Consider the following 23,449-nt stretch of genomic DNA (forward strand, 5'->3'; position numbering starts at 1 on the left):
TTCAGTGTATTAAAGTTATTACTATACGGGGTGTTCAGGGACCTCATTATAAGGGTGTATCGTATGTAACTTTACCTTACATTTCTGTTTTTAAGACTTGAATCCGTGACCTTCTGATCATATAACAGAAACTTTACCCGTTACTCCAAAACTCCCCTTCTCCAACAGAAATTTTATAATAGAAAGTATTTTAGAAAAAAGGTAAGAAAAATTGAGATTTCTTTTTCTATTCCTCTCAAATAAACACGATTAAATTCACAAGAAAAAATTACTTAAATAAATAAATTCACTTTCAATTTTAAATTAGCGCTATTTAAAAATATATTTTACTTTATTTAAAAATATTATAACAAACACAACTCAAATTTTATTTTAAATTTTAAAGATATCAAATAAAATAAATATATATATTTTTAATTTTCATAACCAAACCTTAAATTTGCAAATTTAAGCCATCAAGTTAGTATAAAAAAAAATAATAAATAAATAAATAGGTGAGAGCTTAAGAAACAGAGAAAAAAAAAACACTAAAAATTTAACAATTGAATTTTGGGTCAATTTCAATGGGTATATAAACTAAACCCCCTTGTTCAGTAGTAGTCTCTTCAGCTCCCTCAGCATCAGCTCAAGCTTTGGCCAATGGTATTCACTTTCACAATTACTACTACATACACTCTTTTTCTGTAGTAGTACTTATTCTACTTAGTATTTCGAATTTATGAATTCTGAATTCTAGAAAAAAAAAAAATCGCTTATCGAAACTTATACATAACCAAATACAACTTTTTTTTTCAAACTTGTAAACACAAATATAAAGTTTGAATTAAAGTTACGGCGCTCTCTCTTAACAATTTTTTGGTTGAATGGCATATACACAGGATTACCTAAAAACAGTAATTCCTTCTAATCTCTTCGCCGAACGTGGCACCAATATTGTCGTCATCAATCCAGGTACTTAACCCTAATTCCCTTCGTTCTGAAATACTTAGTCATAGTTTTTGAATATTTAAATTTTAATTTTAAGATATCGAATTAATTTATTGTAATTTGGCTTGAAAATTAGTGAAAATGACCTTCAAAAAGTTAAATGTGACAAGTTTGTTGTTGTTGAAATGGAGGGAGTAATTTGTTAATTAGTACTTATATAATCATGTGTAAATTACTTTCACTGTAATTTAGGTTCGGCGAATATCAGAATTGGATTGGCTCAACAGGATACTCCATTCAATATACCTCATTGTATTTCTCGCCGTACTACTCAATTACCTAAACGAAATGTTCAAGATCAAGTAAGTCCAAATTTTAATTTTATAAGTTCAAATTAAAGTTTGCAATTTTATCTGATTTTTTTTATCGAAATCGAGTTTTAACAACAACTATTTACCCAGTATAATCACACAAAGTGGGGTCTGGGAAAGGTAGAGTGTGTACAGAAGGTGGAGAGGCTATTTATGATTGATCCTCGACTCAAGAGGAAAACAGTCTAAAGCAGTCCTATACTGGAAATTGAAGATAGTAAGAGGACAATAACTACAACAAAATAGTATGATAGTTGAAGTACAAGGCAACACATTAAACTCAAAATTAACTTTTGAAATTTTGGCTGTTATTTCTAAAGTTTGCAATTGTATGTAGTTTTTCTCAAAATCAAGCTTTGAAGTTTTAATTTATCTCAATTTATTGATCAAATTTTCAAATTTGTAATTTAATGTGATTTCTGCTGGTTTTGTTACTATCTGCTATTTCCTGTACTTTATTACTTCATTTTGTGGACTGCATTGAGCCGAGGTTCTATTGGAAACAACCTCTATATCTTTGAGATTGGGGTAAGGTCAGCCTACACTCTACCCTCCTCAGACCCCACTTTGTGGGATTTCACTGGGTATGTTGTTTTTGTTGTAATTTAATGTGATTGAATGTGTTTCAATGATATTTTTTTGTGCCTAGATGTTGAATTCTCAGGTTACAAAATTTGAATTTTTGTAGTAAAGTTTGCAATTTTAGGTGATTTTTCTCAAAATAAGTTTTTAAGTTTTAATTTATCTTAAGTTTGTGGATCAAATTTCAAATGTGTATTTTTATGTGATTGAATGTGTTCTGATAACATCTTTTTGGAATTGTCTTTTTTGTACTTAGATGCTGAATTCTCAGGTTACAACTGCACAACATATGGAGCGGGAAAGAGCGTATGACATTGTTAGTACATGAAATTTAGTAAACAATGTTCAATTACATATGCGAGCTTGAAGAAAAAGGATGTTAAATCATATATGTGTGAATCTGAAGTTTCTATATATTGATGACATGAATATTTATAATATACTTTAAGTTTTCTCTCAGATTGCGTCGTTATTGAGAATTCCATTTTTGGGTGAGGAGATAGCTAACAGTTCTTACGCACGCAAGGTACCAGGGACAATTATCTATGCCTTTTTAAGTAGAATATAAATTTGTTTTCTAATTCTGCGAGATTTCCATGTAAATGTGTGGTAGGAAGTGGTTATTGGAGCTACGGAAGCTCAATTTTATCAGGAATGTTTTTTTTGATGAAGATTTTATCAGGAATGTTTTCATGGAATCCAAACTAGTTGAATACTTAGCGATAGTCGTGCTTTCTGGAATACTTCTACCTACAAACTCGTGTGTGTATTTTGTGTTTATCTGTGCAGATGGGGCGTGTAGACACGGATCCTCCGCAAAATAACATGAAAGAGCCTGTGTTCTCTTGGGCTGATGTTTTTGAGAAAAATGTCCCTCCTCCTTCAGTAACAGGTGAGAACTGTAACCTGTTCATTCTTTGAATGGAGCATTTATTCATTTAGTTTGGCTGCTGCATTCTTAATGATGAATGTTATAGGTGGTGTACAATTATATGTACCTATACATAATATTTTTTATTGAATTTGATAACTCTTTTAGTCGACATACATAGACTACTCATTATTCTTTGCCCGAAAGCGATGTCCTAGGCAGATTGGCAAGTAGCCCTATGTTCTATCTGGCATGCCGATATTTTCTGCTGTTAATGTCAAAAGTAGCCAAATGATTCCCTCTTTCTTTCTTTTTTTTTGATAACCGTGGTGTCTGGGCCAGCTTCGTGCACCTCGACTAAATCCACGGGATAATTGCCACCAAATGGTTCCTTCTCTATAATACTAGGAGAGCTACTGTGGGTGGTCTAATTCATATTTTTCTTGGAGATCTTTATGCGTTTAGATATCATCTGATATTCCTGTGTCAAGCTTCTCAGATGACCGATGAGCGTTATGACGAGGATATTATGCGCCAAATCTTCCATTGTTGATTACCTGATTTTGAATTGTTGGACTTGGAAATGTTGATTTTCTTTCTCAAGATTTTTGTTAAAACTCCCACCATTGATGAATTACTGCACAAGAATGGGAGAAATACCTAGGCTGAATAGGGAAGAGAAAAGCTAACTGCTTGCATTGCTCTAAAATGTACAAGAGTAGTGAGTACAAAATATCTACACATGGCCTTTTATATAACTGTTTCAGCCTCTAATTTAACAGCTGTCAATACAACTGTCAATACTTGATTCTAACTAACTCAACTAACAACTACACAGATTTACATGTATGCCACTAATCACCTATATCATCTTTGCTTATTATTTCAACACTCCCCTTCAAGGATAGGTGGTGTGAAAATGTTCAACACACCTAGCTTGGACAGTAGATGATAATGTTGAGCTCCTCCAAGACCTTTAGTGAGTAAGTCTGCTTCTTGTCCACTGGTTGAGATATACTCAGGATGTATGAACTTCTGCTGTACCTTCTCCCTTATAAAATGACAGTCGATCTCTATATGTTTTGTCCTCTCGTGGAAAACTGGATTGTTTGCTATTTGCATAGCTGCTTTACTATCTGTAAGTAACTGAATAGGAGTAGGAATCTTAGTTCTCAGGAACTTGAACAATCCTATCAACCAAATCAACTCTGAAACTGTCAAAGCCATACTTCTGTATTCTGATTCTGCTGAGCTCCTTACTACTGTGTTTTGTTTCTTTGACTTCCATGAGATTAATGATCCTCCAAGCTTCACAAGATATCCTGTCACTGACTTTCTTGAATTGGGACAGCTTGATTATCAGCATCACAATATGCCTTCAATGATATACTTCCTCCTGAGCTTAATAAAATGCCAAGTCCAGGCTCATTTTTAATATACCTCACCACTCTGTAGGCAACTTCTAAGTGAGATTTTTTGGGATGCTACATGAACTGGCTTAGTGTTTGGACACTATAAGCTATGTCTGGTCTAGTTAAGGTCAGATATAATAGTTTCCCAATCAACCTCTGGTAACTCTTCACATCACTCAATGCTGAATCCTCCACTTTATTGCAATGCTGATCATATTCCAGGCTGGTTAACTTGTGATTCTACTCCAGTGGTGTATAAGCAGGTTTTGAACCTGCTAAACCTAACTTAGGTATCAGTTCCAAAGCATACGTCCTTTGACACAATATAATTCCCTTCTGTGATATGTTAACTTCAATGCCTAGGAAATACCGCAAAGTACCAAGGTCTTTAATCTTGAAAGCTTTTATGTAAGACATTTTTGGCTTCTTGTATTAAGCCATCATCATCACCTGTCATCAGTAAATCATCTACATAAACAAGTATGATAACTTGTTTGCCATGCTTGTTCAATATGAAAAGAGAATGATCATGCTGACTCTGAATGAAACCAGCCAACAAAAGAGCATTAGAAAGCTTTAGGTTCCATTGTCTAGATGCTTGCTTTAAGCCATGGAGAGATTTGAGTAGCCTGCGACTCTTATTCCCCCCTTGGCTATCAAATCCAGGTAGGAGCTGCGTGTAAACTTCTTCTTCGAGATCACCTTGCAAGAAGGCATTATAAACATCCATTTGGTACAAAGACCAATTCTTCTTAGCAGCCAAAGCAATTACAGCTCGAACTGTGACCATCTTCACCACAGGAGAGAAAGTTTCTTGGTAATCTAAACCTTCCTGATGGCTATAACCTTTAGCAACAAGTCGAGCCTTAAACCTCTCCACTTCTCCAGTAAACTTATATTTGATCTTGTACACCCATCTGCAACCAATCAATGGGAACCTTTCCTTTGGGTAAATCCACTACTTCCCATGTATTGTTATGTACTAAAGCATTGATTTCACTCTTCATAACATCAATCCACCTGGGATCAGTGATGGCTTCAGCATAAGAACTAGGTTCAATATCAGTAGAAAGAGCTGCAACATAAGCCTGAGAAGGAAGAAGCTGACAGTGAACTGTAACCCAACACATTAGACATAGGATATTTGCAAGCTGGCATAGATTTAATAGGACAGACAAAGTCAGACATCCATGCTGGGATTTTAGAACCTCTAGAAAACTTTCTCAATACTGGAACAACATTAGGAGACATAGAATGCACTGGAATATCTGGAGGATGATGAGAGGGATTAGAAGGTAATGCTGATGATTCACGTGGAGCTATAACAGGTGAAAAAAACTCAGCTGGTGCATTACCAGAAGATAATGCTTCATGAGTAGGCACATGTGCTGAAGTGGGAACATCTGCTAACTCCAAAAAAATAGGAATAGAATGACCTTGCTTCAATTGTTGGAAATGTGTTCCTTAAAAGTGACATCCCTGCTTACAAACATCTTTCCAGTCTTAAGAGTCATATAACTTGTAAGCCTTTTGAGAGGTAGCATATCCCATGTGCATAGTAGCCACAAACCTTGGTGCAAACTTGTCAACATTATAAGGAATGGTCGCAAAACACAAACAACCAATCACTCTTAAGTGAGCCAAGCAAGGACTAGAGTGATAAAATACTTCATAGGGAGATTTACCATGTAAAACAACAGATGGTATTCTGTTAATGAGATAAAACTGCTGCAAGCACATATTCACCCATAAATGCAATAGTATACTGTCTTGGAATCTGATAGCTCTAGCCATTTCCAAGATATGCCTATGCCTCCTCTCAACTACTACATTCTGTTGTGGAGTATGCGGACAACTGGTTTGATGTTCAATACCACTGTTTAGCAAGAAATCAGTGCACTCTTTACTAAGGAACTCTGCACCATTATCTGTTCTTATCATTTTAATTTTCTTTCCAAACTGCACGTTAACCATCTTAACAAAATGCTTAAACATAACAATGAAATCACTTTTCAATTCCAACAAGTATATCATCTTAGAATGATCATCAACAATGGTCAAGAAATGTCTGTGGCCATTACAAGTAGAAACTCTATAGGGGCCCCACAAATCCGTATGAATCAGCTGAAAAATTGCAGTAGATCTAGTACTACATAAAGGGAAAGACTGTCTCACTTGTTTAGCTAATGGACACACTGTACAACTATTAAACTTGCACGTAGGAACTTTATTCTTCAGAATAGCCATCTTCTTCATCACATTTGCTGGTATATGTCCAAATCTTTTAGGCCAAACTTCAAAATCTAATGTGGATACTTCAACTAAACAACTATTCATTTTATTGACTACATTCATGCCTTGTGTTCCATCATGGTCTTCAACCTTGAGAACATACAAACCTCCTTTTTCTTTACCAATTCCCTTCACTTTCCCATTGCGTAGGTCCTGGAACACACAAAATTTTGGAAAGAAAAGTACTAAGCAATGCAGTTCTTTTGTCAGTTTTGACACAGACAACAAGTTAAACTTGAAGTCAGGTACGTATAGAACTTCTCCTATCTCATAACCATTCCCAATGTTGCATTTACCTTAATAACTAACAAGCACACTCTTACCATTAGGGAGATGCACATTACCTTTTCTAGAATCTGGTAAATCAGTCACATGTGTCAACAATTTTGCATTGTTAGTCATATGGTTGGTTGCTCCTGTATCTATAACCCAAGGATCAGTGTTTCTCCCTGCATATTTAAAGGTAGCATTACCTACCATGTGAACTGCAGGTGCATTTGTTGCTCCTTTGCCTTTGGTCAGGAGTCCAATAATCTGATCATATTGCTCATCAGTGAAGTAATTCTGCATTCTTGATCCACGATTTCGGCCAGTTCTACCGCTTGCCTCATGATCATTATCCCTGTGATGCTGCACACTCTGCATATTTCCTTGCTTATTCTGGTATGGGTACCCTGCATGTATCCATTATGATCTCCTGCACTTACCCTGCAACCTACATCTTCACTTACAGAAGAATTGTTTTCATTCATCACTGCATTAGCTTGTCTGTATAATGGTTTCTTCCTCCCCTTATAACCTGATGGATAACCAACCAGTTTATAACAAGTCTCTTTTGTGTGGCCTTTGTTTCTACAAAATTCGCAAAATAAGTGGCCAAAGCTTCTATGCTTTGCAAATCTCTGATGAGTTTCAGCAACATTGTATCTTTGTTGACCTAAGTTGCTCGGACTCTTCAAAAATGTCTACGATTGTGTGTCGGATCCTCCAAAAATAGTGTATTTTTGAAGGATCCGACACGGGTGCGGCAACATTTTTGGAGAGTCCGAGAAACTTAGCTGTTGACTGTTACCAAACTTCTCTTGGCTATCTCTAGTATTGTATCTCCTCTGATTTTCGTTCATACTCAACAAAGCTGTTCCTTCGTTCATTTCACTCACTATATTTCCGTGTGAACTAGAACTAGACTCACAAATGATTCTCTGACTTTCTTCGTGAGCCAACATAGCATGAGCCTGACTGACGGAGGGAGTTGGTACCATTAAGCAAATTTGACTTCTAACAGCACTATACGACTCATTCAATCCCATCATAAACTGAAAAAGCTTTTGTTGCTCCTGATGAACTAAAAACTCTTTTGACTTAGCACAGCCACACACACCAGGAATCAAAGACTGATATTCATCCCACAACAAGCGTAATCGTGAATGATAATCAGAGATATTAGCAATACCTTGTAGATTCTCGATCCATTCACCTTATCGAATCGATCTCTGAGGTCCATCCACACTACATGAGCATCATCTGCGTACACGATTCCATTCACCAATTCCTTAGATACCGTATTCATGATCCAAGTCAGAATTGTGGCATTGACGCGCTCCCATTCTTCTACCAGATCACCCTTGAACAAACTCCTCTTGCATGTACCCTCGATGAACCCTAACTTTCGTTTAGCTCGAAGAGCAATTTTCATTGCTCTGCTCCAAACCGAATAGTTCTCTGATCCTTTTAGCTTATCGAGATTATCACATTTCCTGGATTATCAGAAGGTTGCAAGTATAGAGGATGACGATGATCGTCGATATCCAAATCCACCATTGTTAACCTCAAAAGAAAACTCTAAATCAGCTGAAACAAATCAACAAAGTCTTCGCAAGCCTAAGGTGTAGCTTCGATCTGCCTAACCTGGCTCTGATACCATGTTAAAACTCCCACCATTGATGAATTACTGGACAAGAAGGGGAGAAATACCTAGGCTGAATAGGGAAGAGAAAAGCTAACTGCTTGCATTGCTCTGAAATGTACAAGATTAGTGAGTACAAAATATCTACACATGGCTATTGTGTTAGGGGACAGAGCTATTGTGTTAGGGGAACTGGAGCACTCAGGGGAGTGTCGGGATTTTAGCTATTGTAGACGTTTTAAGGTAGACGAGGTTAGACAGGCAGTCCGCAGGATGCGAAGGGGTAGGGCGACGGGGCCGGATGAGATACCGGTGGAGTTTTGGAAGTTCGTTGGAGAGGCTGGTGTAAGGTGGTTGACTGCATTGTTCAATGAAATTTTCAGGACGGCAAAGATGCCCGAGGCGTGGAGGTGGAGTACCATGATCCCCCTCTATAAGAATAAGGGGGACATTCAGTGTTGCAATAACTATAGGGGGATTAAGTTACTGAGTCACTCTATGAAGATATGGGAGAGAGTGGTCGAGGTGAGGCTGAGACGGATAGTGTCTATTTCGGAAAACCAGTTCGGATTTATGCCCGGCCGCTCGACGACGGAGGCAATCCACCTGGTACGGAGGTTGGTGGAGCAGTATAGGGAGAGGAAGAAGGATCTGCACATGGTGTTCATCGACCTGGAAAAGGCGTACGACAAAGTCCCCAGGGAAGTGCTTTGGAGATGCTTGGAGGTGAGTGGAGTACCGCAGGCATATATCAGAGTAATTAAGGATATGTATGAGGGAGCGAAAACCCAGGTGAGGACGGCGGGAGGAGACTCAGAGCATTTCACTGTCCTGACAGGATTGCATCAGGGATCTACTCTTAGTCCCTTTTTGTTTGCGTTAGTAATGGATGTGTTGACGCGGCGTATCCAAGGGGAGGTGCCGTGGTGTATGCTTTTTGCAGACGATGTAGTCCTGATAGATGAGACTCGAGGGGGTGTGAATGACAAATTAGAGTTGTGGAGGCAAACTCTGGAGTCTAAAGGGTTCAGGGTGAGCAGAACCAAGACAGAGTATGTGGAATGTAAGTTTAATGACGTGAGGCGGGAGAATGAGGTAGGAGTGACGCTAGAAGCACAGGAGGTAGGGAAGAGGGATAAGTTCAAGTATCTCGGGTCCGTGATCCAGAGTAACGGTGAGATTGACGAGGATGTCTCGCACCGTATTGGGGCGGGATGGATGAAGTGGAAACTCGCATCGGGGGTGCTGTGTGATAAGAAGGTGCCGCCCAAGCTTAAAGGCAAATTCTATAGGGTGGTAGTCCGTCCGGCCTTGCTGTATGGAGCGGAGTGTTGGCCAGTTAAGAACTCCCACATCCAAAAAATGAAGGTGGCAGAAATGCGGATGTTGCGCTGGATGTGTGGACTGACCCGAGGGGATAGAGTTCGGAATGAGACTATCCGGGAGAAGGTTGGTGTGACTTCAGTGGAGTGTAAGATGCGGGAAGCACGATTGAGATGGTTCGGACACGTGAAGAGGAGGGGCATGGATGCCCCGGTCCGTAGGTGTGAGAGGCTAGCGTTGGATGGTTTTAGACGGGGAAGGGGTAGACCGAAGAAGTACTGGGGTGAGGTGATTAGGCGGGACATGGAACAGTTACAGCTCACCGAGGACATGACCCTAGATAGGAAGGTCTGGAAGATGCGAATTACGGCAGAGGATTAGGGCCAGTTCGGGTCGCTAGTGTAGGGAATTAATTGGTGGGGGTGTATTCCTGTTATGATTCCGTATTCAGTGTTTCGTGTTCCGTGTTCCATGTTTATTACGAATCTGTGTGCTTTCCTCTGCTTTATATTCCTGCATTCCTGCTTTACTCTGTTTTATATTCCTTATGGGTGCCGTATCTATGTCATGTCATCTGCTTCTGTGCTGTACTATGTGTTTGTGTGATATCTCGTGACTTGAGCCGGGGGTCTTTCGGAAACAGCCTTTCTACTTCATCAGAGGTAGAGGTATGGACTGCGTACATCTTACCCCCCAGACCCCACTAAGTGGGAATACACTGGGTTTGTTGTTGTTGTTGTTGTTGCCCTTTATATAACTGTCTCAACCTCTAATTTAACAGCTGTCAATGCTTGATTCTAACTAACTCAACTAACAACTACACAGATTTACATGTATGCCACTAATCACCTATATCATCTTTGCTTATTATTTCAACAATTTTGTTTTGAATACTAAGGACTCTTTAGTTCTATCTCTACTGGAAATTTAGCTTCTACCAATTGTGCATATAAATGATTTCAATGCTTGTACACCATGAGAAGACTACTCATGGACCGGGACATCCATATCGAAGAGATGATATTTTCTGTTTGGCTCAGTTTTTGTTTGATTTTCAATAGTAGCTGATACAAGAACATGCTTAGTTTGTTTATTCTGTTATTTTCACCTTTTCAAGAACAAGTAAGTATGTTTTGCGATAGCAGTAGAAGATGCACCCAACGAGGGTGATACCAGTGAGTCCCCAACTCTGAAGGAAAGCAAGATTAAGGTTGAACCTAATTCCAGAGAACGCAAATATAGAGAGTACATATGTGGGGAGGAAGCTCTAAGAATATCCCCAACTGAACCATATTGCTTGCGTCGTCCTATACGCCGAGGTCATCTGAATGTATCTCAGCATTATTCGACGCAGCAGGTAATATCTTGTTTCAAGATTTCCTTAGATACATGGAAAATTTGATGTGCATCTGCTTCTTCTAGCTGTGACTCACAATTTAGTGACTTCACTTTTGAAATTGATGTTTTTGGATTTCCCATTCCAATTTTTTCATTGAGCATCGGTATTTTTTTTTCTGCTGGTTTTCCAAAAGGTGCATAAATGCAACTTCTTTCACATTAACTAGAGTTTCAGTAACCATTAATTTAATATAATACTTGGGGATTTTTAGGTTCTTGAAGATCTGCATACCATCTGGGATTGGATTTTGGTTGAGAAATTGCATATTCCCCATCGTGAAAGAAACATGTATTCTGCAATCCTTGTTATTCCAGAGACATTTGACAATCGTGGTATATATACTTTTATCTTTTCCTATTCATTTTTCCTGTGTCTGAAACCAGAACTCTGGTAAATGTATCTTTAGGCTAGAATTTTGTTATTTTGGTCAAATCTGCAATATTTGGTGGAAAAGAAGGGTGCATACTCCACTAGATCTTGGAATTTAGGTGTTTATAATCTAGCTAGCTTTGCTAATTCACGTCTGCATAAGGTCTCTTGTGTGTTTTGACTGAGTTGGTTTCGTAAATGCTGTTGTGTTATTCATGGGATACCTGTTTCCATTGATGAAGTAATGTGAAGTTTCAGCATTCTAGAGAAAATAAATACTCCACTCATTGGATTATCAAGAGAGATATATGTGGCTGTGACAGTGGGGGTCCCCAGCTGCTCTGGCCTTAGTGGACAGGTCTAATGTTTACCAACATTCGTGCTTGTGTGCTGTAGTAGGTGAATTGGTTCAGGTTTGTGCAAGTTGGCCTGAATGCTACTATCAGTTAAAAAAATGTGACGGTTTCTTACATGTGCATTGTCCTGCAGACTGAAATGAGGATAATCAATTTAATTAACAATAGGTTGAGGTGAATCTAAAGAGCTGTTCTGCTCTCATTTCCATTGATTTTTGGGAATGGAATGGTAAGGCAACCGAGAGCAATAAGTATAGGAAGAGGGAAAATTGAAAAGAAAATTGAAATTTGTAGTTCTAGAAGGAAATTATATTTCCATGTTCCTTCCTCTTCCAACTGCTAACACCAAATGGCGAAATGGAAAGATCAGTGCTTTTCCTCTACCTTTCCCTTATCTTCCATAGTTTTCCATGAATTAAAATTTCCTTGCCGTTCTAGTTACTGAGAATGTGATCCATCATATAATGGTCTCTTGGAAAATTTCTCTACAAAGTAGAAAAATCAGGATTCAGAGCAAGAACTTTGAAAGAGGGTATTGTTGTCCATGGAGATGCCCAAAAGTAAGAGGAAACTTCCCTATGGTTTCCGCAGCTTGTCATTTTAATTTCTTTGGTAGGGTGTCTTAGAGATTGCTGGTAAGTGACTAATCTTTGGATAGATGAACCCAGATTGGACTGCAGCTGACAGAACATCTTAAAAAGATTTTTGCTTCATCACATTAAATACATAAGAAGAACAAATATTAATATTATGTCAATCTCTACGTTAAACTGCCACTATGGGTGACATAGAAGTATTGCATTTTACTTTCTTCTCCTGGAAATTCTTACAAATTTCAACACGTTCACTGACTCTTCCTCGCAAACCATCCATTATCCTCTTGGTACTTCATCACAAGGAATCTAGTGGCTAACTGGTCATTGAATCTTTTATGTTTTATTCTCCTGCCTGTTTTGTGTCCATTTCCTGAGAATGCTTTTTCTTTCATAAAAGCTCACGAAGGCTTCATTGTCCATGCACGAACAAGGTAAAGGAATCTCTACGACTGTAGGCATGGTCAGTGAGGATTCATATAGCTGAACGGAACTTGTTTGGGAATAACGCATAGTTGTTGTCATTGTTGTTGTATGTGAGTGACTTTACCACATGACCACCCCTTGCTATCGTTGCTATAGCACTTTTTGTTCCTAGTAAAAAATGTAACACTGCTTGTTGTTTATGCAAGCAGAAATTAAAGAAATGCTATCCATCGTGTTGCACGACTTACGCTTCGGTTCAGCAGTAGTCCACCAGGTGACGTTATGTCTCTGAACTCTTTTGGCATTAATGTAAAGTAATTGTATGCACTTAAGTGGCAAGTTGACCAAAACCTTCATTCTTATTAACCTGTTTAGAAGTTTTTTCAACTACAGACCTACATGATAACACGAACTTTGAAATATATATATATATAGCTATAGATTGCTTCTTCATTCTTTTAGGAAGATCTGATAATTGCTTGTCCTATGCTTTCCAATCTACAATAAAACCAAGAATGCTTGTGTGTATGGCATGTATTGTTAAGCAGTGCCATTTGGATCTATAACCCTAGAAGACCTTGCATATTACTACACTCTTTGCAAGTTTCTAGATAGGGTTGCTGCACTTTCTAAAAGGGAATCACATTTAGGTTTTTAGGGGATCTTTTTTTTGATAACCGTGAGCTACTTCTTAGAAGTTGGTTTTAGGCTATTTAATGTAAGATCAAGTTAATACGTTCTATTTTCATTTAATTAAGGAAAATAAAAAAGATTTATGTTTTACACCATTACGTTTAGCAATAACTTGCCCAACAGATGGGCCCGACTTGCTTTCTTATGGAGCACCTACTTCTTGATGAAATGAAAAGAAAAAAAGAAGGATCAGGACAGAATCTATTAAAAGCACTTATTTATTTGAAGTTGGGCATAGTGTGAGGAGGTTGGGGACGGTGAGTAAATCTCTGTATTGCTTAAATAAATAACTTTGGCTCCTAAAAAATCCTGTATTTAGGGTGTCACATCGATGTTATGTTTTCTCTTTCCTAGTTAACTCTTATAATCACGAGATTTAAATTTTTTACTCCCCTCGATTCCAGTTTATGTGACAAAATTTTAGTTCGTTTTAAAAAAAGAATGGCAATTTTCTAAGTTTGGAAATATTAATATAAACCTTCTATTTTAACCTTCATGACAATCTTTTGCATGAACGTTATGGCATGTTTAATGCAACAAGTTTCAAATGTCTCCTTTTCTTTCCTGAACTCTGTGACAGTTCTCATTGATGAAACATTGTTAGTTAACTTAGAAGACTAAGGAAGAAAAGTTCGATGACGTTAAAAAGACTGCTGAAGTAGGAAAATTTTACTCTTGAATTTGTAATCACCTGTTCTTGGAAATGCTGACTACTGAAAACGACTAAGTGGAAGTGCTAACTATACCTTGTAATCAAACAGTAGGGATGAAAATGTACAAAACGGCTTTATTATTCATGTTCTGTTTGAATTGGTTAAACCAGGAAGGTCTTGCTGCAGCTTTTGGAAATGGTTTATCAACAGCATGCATTGTCAACATGGGAGCTCAAGTGACATCTGTTATCTGTGTTGAGGTACGGAAGCTTTACTTCTGCCTCTCTATATGGTTGAAAAGTTACAGTTAAGCCCTCGTTTCCATTACAGCTTTGTTTATAGCTCTCCAGTATTAGATATGGGATCCAGGATAAGGATTCTAGCGACTTTGATACTGGCATACTACAAGGATTTTTCCTTGTGCATGCGGAAGTGGGTGATGGTTATAACTGGACATGAATCATGGTAACATTCTGAAAGTAATTCATGTTACTAAGGCATCAAGACTCAGAGTAATGGTAGCTTTCCTCTTAATTTCTTCAACAGATTCTCCGAACTACTCTCACCACCTATTATGACACATCATCATAGTTAACACATTCAGTACCATCAATGCTATTGATGCACACTCAAGTATAACAAAATTTCTCATTACCCATAGCCTCGATACTTAGGTTAAAATTATACAAAAAATTGAGATTCTGAGAGTGCTATTTTATCATTGCCTCGATATCTTTCATTAAAATCATTACTTCACTGTGATTACTGCTTCAGCATGAATCCTGTCATTTGAGGAAGAATATCAGGGGAAACCACCCCTTGGTCTCCCCAATTGCTCTGCTGATGCCTTGTTTATCTATGTAGATGACCTACAGTTTATACATCTCCTGTTGCTTAAATCATGAAGCAGAGAGACTTCTGTGATATTATTATGCTTTTTAACAAATAACATCCTGAAAATTTCTATTTGACCTTTATACTGATCCTCCATGTATCCCTATGCTAATGATTGATGCTGTTGGACAGGATGGAGTGGCTCTACCCACAACACATATATCTTTACGTTTTGGTGGAGAGGTGAGCATTCAATGAGAAGTATGGATTTTACTTTGCGGAGTGGATAAGTCAAGAAGCTCAATTCTTCTTATCTTTTATGGTTCTTATACTAGAGGCTGTTTTGATTTTTATTTCTTGGAGATTTTATGTAGGGTGAAGCATATAATCGACTGGTTACTTGTTTAATCAGATGTTTGCTGTCAATAGCTGCTTATGCTTGAAAACTCGATAGGGATTTGCATAGAGTAATTGAAATGAGCTCAAAGATCAAGAATCAGAGTACCTTGATATTACTGACTTCAATATATACATGTCTTATCCTTGTTCAATTAGTCAGTCATTTACGCCTCAATGCTAACTAGTTAGTTCCGACTTTATAAAAAAGGGCAGGCCGGTGTACTAAAGCTACCGCTATGTGCGTTGTCCAGGGAAGGGCCCCACCACAAGGGTGTATTGTACGCAGACTTAACTAGTTAGTTCCGACTTTATGAATCCCTTATATCCATTCCTCTCTCTTTAGACTTTCTTATTGCAAAACTAAACTACTCTTCTTGTAAGGCAAATTAGGGTTTTTTTTTTTCAATCTTTTACTTTCTTTTAACATGGGAGGGACGAATTGAATTAGTAGTTCTCAAAACTAGATTAGCCATAATCTCTTCGATCTCTTCATTTACTTGCCAAAATATAGATTAAGAGATTTGGTAGCTAAACGGAAGCAGTCTTGTCTTTGTTTGCTGTAATCATAACCAAAGGGAGCAGCTTCAGGGATTTTTGGAAAAATTGTGGGGTCTCTTCTTCTTCAAGTGTTGAGACATAATATGATTAAATAATTAAAAGTGTGCTCTCACTAGTAGCTTAAGCTTTTAGATGAGATTGTCACACATTTCAGCATCAAGCTTGGAGCAAGTTATTAAGTTCGTGGTTTCTTGCTCTTCAAATTTTTCTCAATGATTTTTTGATCGGTCTTTCTTGGCTGAAACATCTGTATTTTTTTTTTTCAATTCTAACAGGATATATCAAGATGCCTTCTTTGGACTCAGAGGCATCATCAAACATGGCCACCGATTCGAACTGATGCCCTGTCAAAGCCTGTAGATTTGCTGATGCTTAACAGACTTAAAGAGTCCTACTGTCAGATCAAAGTGAGTTTCCTAAACTTTTAAAAAAAACAAATTTAAAGCCTTTAACATTTAAACGCCAGAAACATGTATAGCCCATTACCGGATATCCTCCACTTTGGTAGTCAACGTATCACTCTGGGAATGTATATCGAAAAATGTCCTTCGGATGAATAGAGACAATTATGGAGGTCGTTCAGTCTATTTGTTCGATTTATCACCTTCTGTTGTAATCAACCGAACTGTTTATAATAATTCTAGTTATGAATTTGATGCATCATTACATGAACACCTAAATGTTTAATCTATTCCACCGTCCAGGAGGGGGAAGTGGAAGCTGTTGCCATGGTACATTCATATGAAGATGGAATGCCACCTGGATCTCATAAGACAAGGCTGACTGCTCTTAATGTATACCTGTTAACTTCAAAACCCTCTTGTATTTATTTTGCTTTTATTGAAGAGGATGTGTGATTGATGTCATTTGTTTTACTTTCACATTTCTAACTTTCCAGAGATAGATTCTGCTGATGCCTCATATTTTCTGTGGCAATAGTTTCAATTGCAATAGATCACAAGGTTACTGTTTACAAGAGAGTGCAGCTAGTGTTTTTTGTCATGGTTAGACAACTTGCATTGTTTAATCCAAACAATTTTTTTATCAATCATACTTCCAAGGAAAATCCAAAATTAAATCATGACATGCTTTTGCAATTGAGCTGAGATTTAGCGTGAGCAATTGTGACATGGTTTTGCTGTTGAACATGAGATCCCATGTTAACAATTAGCCAAATCTTTTACAGTATCAAATCCCATCTGTATTTCAATTGAAAGAGGCATATTTTGTACTTGCTGATAAAAGATGAACATTGAATCCATAAGGTTTGATATCAAGTGTTTTGTGCCTGATTGGTTTTAATACAGGTTCCCCCAATGGGTTTATTTTACCCAATGCTTTTGGTTCCAGACGTTTATCCTCCGCCACCCCGCACTTGGTAAGTTAATTACATATGATGGGTCTAAATCCTTCCTCATCCTTCTGTGCTCAGTTTTGCATCTAAATAGGTTGAAAGATTGTGATGATATGCTTGAGGACACTTGGCACATGGACTTTTCTGGTGGTGGTGCATATCCAATGTGGGAGAGCTACCCAGTTTACCAAACAAAGCCAAAGAAAGAAGATGATATTGGTCTTGATATTGGGCTTGCTGAAGCTATTACAAAGAGCATTCTTGCGACGGGTGATTAGTAATCTATTATATAATGTGGTAGAATTTGGGTATACTCTTTCTGAACCTCGTTTCATACAATTGACAGGGCGTATTGACCTACAGAGGAAGTTATTTTGCAGCATGCAATTGGTTAGTTATTTGGACATTCAACCTATTGTTGTTGTCATGTGGCTCGAAATGTGATATTTTTCCGTTCTCCAGATTGGTGGAGCTGCATCAGTTTATGGTCTCATTCCAGCTGTGGAGGAAAGGTTCGTTCAAGTCTAGTTTTGCCTAAATGTAACTGGAAAAAAGGAAACAATACCCCTGTTGCTAGAAGTTGGACATAATTATATATACATATAACCAATGAATATTTCACCCTCTGTTTAAAAGATTTTTGAAGCATAACTAGACCATTGAATTTGGGTATGTTATCAGGTAAAGTGCTAGTAAATAGGAAGTTCACAATTTTCTAAGCTATAGGAATGGTTTAGGAGATCACTAGTATGCTTTTATGCTGACTGCTCTCATTCGTTTGCAGAGTTTTACATGCAATTCCTTCACATGAAGCAATTGACACTGTGGAGGTAGTTTTTAGCTTTTGCTTATTTTTCTGTTCTCATTGTTAGGTTGTTCTTCAATTTCCAAACAATCTCGTGTACCTTTGTTTCTTCTCTTTGCCAGATGCATATGTCTGGCTTCTGGATTTAACCAAATAGATTTTATATGAGTCCTGCCCCGTTATCATCTCAAGGTTTCATTATGTGTTTGGCCTTTTCAAATATATCCTTCAGATGCTTAGGGTGTTTTTAGCATGCTGAAGACCATAAATGTGGAAAACGAATGAAAAAGGGAAAGGAGAATGCAAAAACCGAGTATATGAGATTTCCTTGGTTTTTCCTTAGGAAACATGCACATCTTTTGCACTCACTTGTTGATGAGTACAAAATGCGATTTTGGCTGATTTAATGCTTGTTCGGCTTAGCTGATAATCAAGTAGTAATAAGGCTGTTTTAGTGTTAAAATAGATTTTACTAATAAGCAATTATATGTTGGGGGTAAGTGCTGAAACTGATAATAAGCAATTGATATGTTCACAATAAAACGAAGTTGATTATTTGGCACCTTTGTTTTTTTAAAAAAAAAGAGTTAATTATTGCAAGATTTTTAATTCTAATACACATCAATTTACTCTAAAATTGATTAGATAGGATTATCTTTAGTGACTGTAAATTATTTTGTGATGTGCAACTAAGAGCAAAGGAGAAGAACAAATGGTGAAAATGGAATGAACAGGGAGCTAGGAGTGTTGTTTTGAGAAGGGTATTTTGGGATTAATAGTAAAAGTTCTTGCCGAACCAAAATACTTATAAGCTGAAAAGCTATATGTTGGGGTTGATTAATTTATGAATTTTCGCTGATATTGGCGTATAAGCACTTTAGTATTAAAGAATGTGTAGATAAGCCAATAATTTATAAGCTTAGTCAGATACCCTCTTACTCAGAAAGTTACTTTTATGTTCATCTTTTCCTCTTTTTTGTTTCCGACAGATAAAGTATTCTAATTAAGATTCATATGTGGAATGAATGGCTAAAACAATTATGAAGTGTTTTTTGTTCTGTTCCAGATTCATATAGTTGAAATAACTTGCTCGGATAAAGCGTCCTAATTGTTGTTGTTTCGTTTTTTCCCTGTATGTAGATTCCTTTGCCCAACTAATCCAATGTGTTGGTATAAATATGTAAAATGGAACAAGTGTGGTTAATTATTTGGATTAAACTTTGAAGAATCTCTAGCTTTTTGATAGGTGCAATAGAAACTATTATGTATGGATGCCCATCCTTTTTTTTCGGCCCATACTGTCCTTGCAAACTTCCATCATCTTGTTTTCTTCTCATCTTTTATTCTCTTTTTATATAGTAAGTTGCTGTGAGGAATTGACATTTTAGTTTGTGTGTATATTTATTAGGTTTTGCAATCGAGAACAAATCCAGCATTTGTATCATGGAAAGGCGGAGCAGTAAGTAGACACTTTTTATTAGAGGTTCTGCTTAATAGCCACATCGCACTATTTTTTAACAGCTAAATCCTATATTCTGGTAATATTGGTCTGATATGAATAATAAGCCAGCAAGCTAGCTCTCACGACATAGTTATAAAAATAGGAATAAAAGGAGTTGATAAATAATAACTATCTATTGTAGTATTACCTGATGTGTATTTTTGCACTAAGGAAATAAAGGGCACTGAAGAGTTTGAACAGCATAACGGGCCTGCTAATCACATCAGCTGACCGTACTACTCCAGCTACATGGTTTAAAGAACCGTTGATGTTACAGATCATTATGCCATTGAACCCATTTTGGTGCATAATTTATGAATAATATCCCTCAATTCAAGATCAGGAGCCTAAGAGGGACCAAGCATTGTATTGTGTTGTGCTTTTTGTTTTATAATCCTAGTTCCTGAAGAAGACTTAGTGGTACTAGGTGATTTCTTCTCCTATCTGCTCTATAGCCTTGATGGACAGAGTTTGGTACCTTGGGAGGTGGCAGGCATACCGTGGAATTAGTTGAGGTGCGCGCAAGCTAGCCCGGACACCACGGTTAGCAAAAACAAAGAAGGATTCTTCTTTTCAAAATAACAACCGGGTCAATTTGAGATTGCTATAGTCAGGAAGCTAAAAAATGTACTTATCTTGTTGAGACAATTTTCTTTTAATCATGTGTAAGGTGATACCTGTTCAACCAAACCCTGTATCATGCTTCACATTTAAGTTTGTATGTTCTTCAGATCCTTGGAATTCTCGATATTAGTAGGGAAGCCTGGATTCATCGAGAGGACTGGATTAGAAATGGGATTCACATTGGCAGTGGTAGAAAATACAAGGATTCATATTATCTTCAAGCACAAGCAATGTGCTATATGAATTTATAAGAGGTACAAATCCATGTTCTAATTTATCCATTGGTAAATTTATTTTTCAACTACATCACAGTTTAACAAAACTCTGTGCAGGTCTTATGCAATGCTTTTATTTTTGCTTCAGATAGTGGGAAGGGGAAGGGGTGGGTCGGAGGATTAATCTAGGAATGATGAGGAAAGGAGAGGGTTACAATTATTATCTTTCCTTTCCGTCCTATCAAGATATGATTCTTGTCCAGTTGTACTTGCCTTCTGATTTCTTGTTATTGTTATTGTTTTTGTGCTGGACTGCTGGGGGTAGGAGTATATGCTTTCATATTGTTGTAATTGTAGAAGAGATTTTAAAAGATCACTGGGAAGTAAAAAATTTGAGCCAGTTTTGGTCATCAATATTTTGTGTTTTACACGTATATTCAGAATTGTTCAAGATAGAAGGGGGCTCTTGGCGTTACTGATAAAGTTGCTGACATGTGGCTAGAGGTCATGGGTTCAAGCCGTGATGACAATCTTTTGCAGAAATGCAAGGTAAGGTTGTGTATAATAGACCTTTGTGGTTCGGCCCTTCTCTGGACCTCGAGCATAGCGGGGCTTAGTACATCGGACTGCCCTTCTATTCAAAATTGTTCGAGATAGAAGAAACATTCAAGGAGTATGCATACAGGCAACACAATCACATCTATACACATTATTATTTCAATCAATAAGTAGGCAGCAAATATGTTAATTACGTACTGCTTTTCCTTCTTTGGCTCAGTTGGGTGCTTTAGGAATTCTGGTTTAGACCTTACTTCTAGGAATGAATTGTGCAGTAAAAAGTATAAAGGGACAAACACGTCGAGTATCCACCACTTGGTCATACAGTAGCCTTTGAAAAATATCCATGCTTGTTGTAGATGTTGCGATATTATTGCTATTAACATTTCTCTGCTAATTCTTTTGTTGTTCAGCTTTCGGAGACTGGGGCTTACTAGCTTATCTTGAAGACAAAGGAACCGAAAGCCTCCTTCCTCCCTCCCAACTCATTTGATTAGCGCTTTCATCCATCTTATTGAGGATATCGACAGTTTTCAAACCTGAAAATCAGCCAAAAATTATTGCTGAGCAAGGCCAGTCTGAAGTACATTCTAGGCAAAACTTAGTCACAGTATAGGGTTAAATATTTAATCTTGGTATTCAATATTTTTTTCCATGATCAAATGTCAATTCAATTGGATACCAATTTGGTTAGTGATTCAATTCCTATTAGTTGCACATGCCAATTATTTTCCATCTAAATTTGTATCTCGCGTTTCTATTTTATAATATTATCTCTTGAAGTATTACTTTAAAAAAATTTCTTACTGTGATAAAAGATACAAGTTCTAATTGATACATTAAATGTTGCGTTCAATCAAATAACATCACATAAAATGCAATGAAAAGAAAAGAGAAAGAAATATATATTTTGGAAGTTGATATGTGAACACGTTGTTGAGCTAGAGAGAAAGAAAACAAAGCTTAATCTCTTTTTCCTTTTTTCTTTAAGTGGGTGGGGTGGGGTGGGGTGGGGTGGGGGTGGGGGTTCATGTTCAAAGATCGATCTGACAATTGCTTAAGGTAGTTGCTTAATTTGCTGGCGCAAATTTCTCTGTCGCCTATCTCATGTCATGCTTCTTTTTTCTCTGAATTAATTCCTAGTGTCCGTCAATCAAAGATTCGTCATCAAGAAAAGGAAGAGCCTTGACTTTGGGTAGGTTGGTCTCGTCATTTATGCAATTTTCCCGTCCATTGATTGATCATGCTAGTACGCATTCAGTCAGCCATAGCGAATGACAAAAATGTTCATCCTGAATTCTCTTCCTTAAGAAAATTGTCTATCAATTGATCCCTACGATTATAGTCTCCACTTTTAACACTCTACTAAGAAATGCACTCTTGTTGATAGAAATCGGCAAGGACCTCATACACGCCCTCGAGGGCAACGTTCATGACAATCATCACTATGACTTTGTAGCCTTTTTGGAGATCCGATTAATTCGGACTTGTGTTGAAAAATTTTACTTTCTTAAAGACGATTTTATCCTCAAGACTTGAATAGGAGATCCGATTAATTCGGACTTGTGTTGAAAATTTTTACTTTTTTAAAGACGATTTTATCCTCAAGACTTGAATTCATGATATCTCGTGAAAAGTCAATCAAGCTGACACAATTAAAATGACATCTTTAATTTCATGGTAATTATTATTCCCTTGTTATCTAGCTAACTTCAATGTTGGATGATATTTCCCTTTTGGGAATTTTCCATTTGGCTGTCAAGATATTCCTCATGAATTTCCTGTCTCGATGTGAATATTTTGCTTGTTTTTAATCAAATTAGGGGATAATATAATTAGTCAAATAAATATGATATTCACTTGTTTTTAATCAAATTAGGGAATAATATAATTAGTCAAATAAATATGATTATCATGTTCTATTAAGTATTAAACCATGCAGGAAGAATCAAGCAGTCATCAGAATTCGACGCATTAGTCAAACGCACAACAGTTCGATGAACTTTATTAGCATTAATATGATACACCTATTAAAATACTAATATTTATCATAAGTGTTATTTGCTTAAAATATTTTTAATTTCTCTTCATACTATCTTCGATGATTTTCTAATACAACAATTAGAATATCCAACGAGAAATACCTCATTAGAAGAGTCCTCACATAGTGATTACTCTTATCACTTAAAGAGTGATTTATTGATTATGCCTCGAATAGATTTAAGTAATCATCGTAAGTTCTTTGTTAGCTTAATTACGTTATAAACAAAACCATTTAATTTGCCGAAGGAGAACATAAATAGGAAGAGCGAAACGAGGAGAGGAGCTGAAAGCCACTTCACGATAGCCGATAGGAAAGGATCGACAATCATACCATTATTATTATTATTATTATTATTATTATTATTATTATTATTATTATTATTAT

At 37.0% G+C, this 23,449-nt stretch overlaps 1 protein-coding gene across 10 annotated transcripts; it reads left to right on the forward strand.

The window, feature by feature from the left end:
- Nucleotides 1-517: 517 nt before the first annotated feature.
- LOC107864602 (actin-related protein 9) lies at nucleotides 518-21,762 on the forward strand. Of its 10 annotated transcripts, XR_007053428.1 has the most exons (23): nucleotides 518-642; nucleotides 879-951; nucleotides 1,180-1,289; nucleotides 2,137-2,196; nucleotides 2,341-2,406; nucleotides 2,494-2,532; nucleotides 2,670-2,772; nucleotides 10,827-11,041; nucleotides 11,295-11,415; nucleotides 13,037-13,101; nucleotides 14,344-14,433; nucleotides 15,200-15,250; nucleotides 16,240-16,371; nucleotides 16,669-16,758; nucleotides 17,272-17,342; nucleotides 17,413-17,588; nucleotides 17,665-17,708; nucleotides 17,781-17,830; nucleotides 18,103-18,148; nucleotides 19,532-19,582; nucleotides 20,356-20,502; nucleotides 20,905-21,012; nucleotides 21,435-21,762. XR_007053428.1 is itself a non-coding variant. In XM_047409118.1 (22 exons), the coding sequence occupies exons 1-21, from the start codon at nucleotides 640-642 to the stop codon at nucleotides 20,497-20,499; spliced, it is 1,800 nt and encodes a 599-aa protein (XP_047265074.1). In that variant the 5' UTR covers nucleotides 518-639; the 3' UTR covers nucleotides 20,500-20,502; nucleotides 21,435-21,762. The 10 variants fall into 10 exon arrangements, 9 of the variants coding, with proteins under 9 accessions (XP_047265074.1, XP_047265077.1, XP_047265080.1 ...); XM_047409118.1 differs by lacking the exon at nucleotides 20,905-21,012; XM_047409119.1 differs by lacking the exon at nucleotides 20,905-21,012 and having other exon boundaries at nucleotides 519-642; nucleotides 10,830-11,041.
- Nucleotides 21,763-23,449: the final 1,687 nt, after the last annotated feature.

The sequence above is a fragment of the Capsicum annuum genome, chromosome 3 (genome assembly GCF_002878395.1).
Source record: "Capsicum annuum cultivar UCD-10X-F1 chromosome 3, UCD10Xv1.1, whole genome shotgun sequence".
NCBI lineage: Eukaryota > Viridiplantae > Streptophyta > Magnoliopsida > Solanales > Solanaceae > Capsicum > Capsicum annuum.

What these genes read in the sequence shown, in the direction of transcription:
- LOC107864602 (XM_047409118.1), top strand. An exon ending in GGGAAAGAGCGTATGACATT is followed by an intron (nt 2,197 to 2,340) that starts GTTAGTACATGA and finishes GTTTTCTCTCAG; the next exon opens with ATTGCGTCGTTATTGAGAAT. An exon ending in TATCATGGAAAGGCGGAGCA is followed by an intron (nt 19,583 to 20,355) that starts GTAAGTAGACAC and finishes TATGTTCTTCAG; the next exon opens with ATCCTTGGAATTCTCGATAT.